This window comes from Otolemur garnettii, unplaced genomic scaffold (genome assembly GCF_000181295.1).
Source record: "Otolemur garnettii isolate 467f Iridium unplaced genomic scaffold, OtoGar3 scaffold00147, whole genome shotgun sequence".
In the NCBI taxonomy this organism is placed as follows: Eukaryota; Metazoa; Chordata; class Mammalia; order Primates; family Galagidae; genus Otolemur; species Otolemur garnettii.
The window spans coordinates 1,252,995-1,255,279 of record NW_003852542.1 but is presented as its reverse complement, the minus strand read 5'-3'; the positions used below and the strand labels follow the sequence as shown (position 1 = coordinate 1,255,279).

General features: G+C 44.6%; 1 protein-coding gene across 2 annotated transcripts in view; it reads left to right on the top strand.

Annotated features, from left to right (window-relative positions):
* SMYD1 (SET and MYND domain containing 1) overlaps positions 1-2,285 on the top strand; it is a 44,971-nt gene that overhangs the window by 37,698 nt on the left and 4,988 nt on the right. For both annotated transcript variants that reach the window (XM_003799186.1, XM_023518796.1), the window contains one exon: positions 1,591-1,754. In XM_003799186.1, the coding sequence (XP_003799234.1) occupies positions 1,591-1,754 (164 nt within the window). The remainder of the gene's footprint in view (positions 1-1,590; positions 1,755-2,285) is intronic.

Here is a 2,285-nt window from a genome sequence, read left to right as displayed (position 1 = left end):
AGACCCTGGGAAATGCTCAAAGCAAAATTAGTTTTCACTCATTTTAAATGAAAAGGACCAGACAGCTTTTCTCCCATGAGAAAGGGAAGAAGAAGAGAACAATGAACAACTCAAATTTAGAGGACATCCGACTTTGTAGGGCGCAGCCTAAGCCTATGTCTACACACTAATCCTAATCAGTCAGGAAAGGCTGACTCCAAGCTGACTGGCATCAGGCCCATCTTATTTCTCACTAGGGCCAAGGCAGCATCCCCCTGGTGGGTCTCCTAACTTCCCGGGAGCCTCCTTCTCTGCTCACCCATCTCATACACTTCTAAGAGGACATGATTAGGTACTGAGCATAAGGACCACCCCGGGCTTTATCCATATCCAGTGTCTTACTCCCAGATATTCAATCAGTCTGGGCTAATATCTGGACAGCAATGATTTTTTTTGAGACAGAGCCTCAAGCTGTCCCCCTGGGTAGAGTGCCGTGGCATCAAAGCTCACAGCAACCTCCAACTCCTGGGCTCAAGCAAGTCTCCTGCCTCTGCCTCCCAAGTAGCTGAGACCACAGGTGCCCACCACACCACCTGGCTATTTTTTTTTGGTTGCAGCCATCATTGATGTTTGGTGGGCCTGGGCTGGATTCTAACCTGCCAGCTTAGGTGTATGTGGCTGGCGCCTTGGCCACTTGAGCCACAGGTGCCGAGCTGACAGCAATGATTTTTAAAAGCTTTCTAAATGATTCCGAAGCACAGCTGGGGTAGAGAATCAGGGGAATGGTGATTAGGAGGGGGCTCAACTGCTAGGTTAGAATCCTTGATCTGTTGCTTGATAACTGTGGAACTTTGGCAAAGTATTTAACCTCTCTGTGCCCTCATCTGGCAAAATAAGAATATCGGTAGCACCCATCTCATTGCGTTGTTGTGATTATGTGTGTATGCAAATATATATTTGCATATACATGCATGTATATGTGAGTGTGTATGTATACAGTTATCCCTCGGTATCAATGGAGGATTAGATCTTGGAACCTGTGGAGGATACCAAAATCCACAGATGCTCAGGTCCTCTGTATAAAATAGTGAAGTATTTGTATATAACCTGTGTATATTCTCCTGCATACTTTAAATCATCTCTAGGTTACTTATATCTAATACAATGTAGATACTGGGTAATACTGTATTGATTTTTCTATGTGTATTATTTTTATTGTATTATTATTTTATGTTTTTTTTCCAAATATTTTTGAACCATTTTGAATCTGCAAATGTGGAACCCCTGAATACAAAGGCTTTGTGTGTGTGCGTGTGTGTATGTGTGTGTGTGTGTGTGTGTAGCTTTCATAGCTCTCTGCTGCTTACTGATTTACATACTCCTTGCTCTGCTGTGTCAGCCATATCTTGCACCATTACCTTCGACATCTCTGCACTTTAGCCAAACAGGACCATGTTATTATTAAATCACAAGCCTGGGATCTCCCACCTTTGTCAGTGATTTTCCCAACCTTAAAAGGATGAGCGTCTGGTGTCACTGGGATGCTTCCTTGTGGGAGTTAAGCATGTGTTCTGGTGGAATGGTCACAGGCAGGACTATGTCTCACTGTAGGTTGTGAAGTTATGCCGGGAGTGCCTGCAGAAGCAGGAGCCAGTGTTTGCCGACACCAACCTCTACATGCTGCGGATACTGAGCATCGTTTCAGAGGTCCTCTCCTACCTTCAGGCCTTTGAAGAGGCCTCGGACTATGCCAGGAGGATGGTGGATGGCTACATGTAGGTGACGACCCTGGGTCTTGGTCTCCTGGAAGTGTGTCTATCCCAGAGGTGATAAATAGATGGCACCCATGCTGCTACCTGTCCCTACTTCTTCCTCCTGCACCCAGAGCAGGCATGAGTAAGCGATCATGGCCCTCCTTATGACTGAACCTCTTTAGCATGGTGCTCCAAATAACAGCTATCCAATAATCAGAGCCAGTACTGGAGTTGAAACCTATTTGTCATCCCTGGTCTTTCCCCAATCCTCCTGCCTATCTATTGTTTGAATGGCATCTTCTGGTTTTGATTTTCTTAAGGCTGAGTACCTGGCCCCCAACCCAACCCAATAATCAACACAGGAAATTAATTCTGTGAGTTTCTTCTTATTTTTTAAAGAAGTGTCAGTTGTCTTTGATCATAAATTGTAAAATGCAACTCCCTTGCCTTCCCTCTGCCACTGTCCTCTCTTGCCTTCTGTGACTACATTGTCATTTGAATTTGTATTTCTGGTCAAATGAATAAGTTGGCATAAGAAGGTTTGTTCTTTTT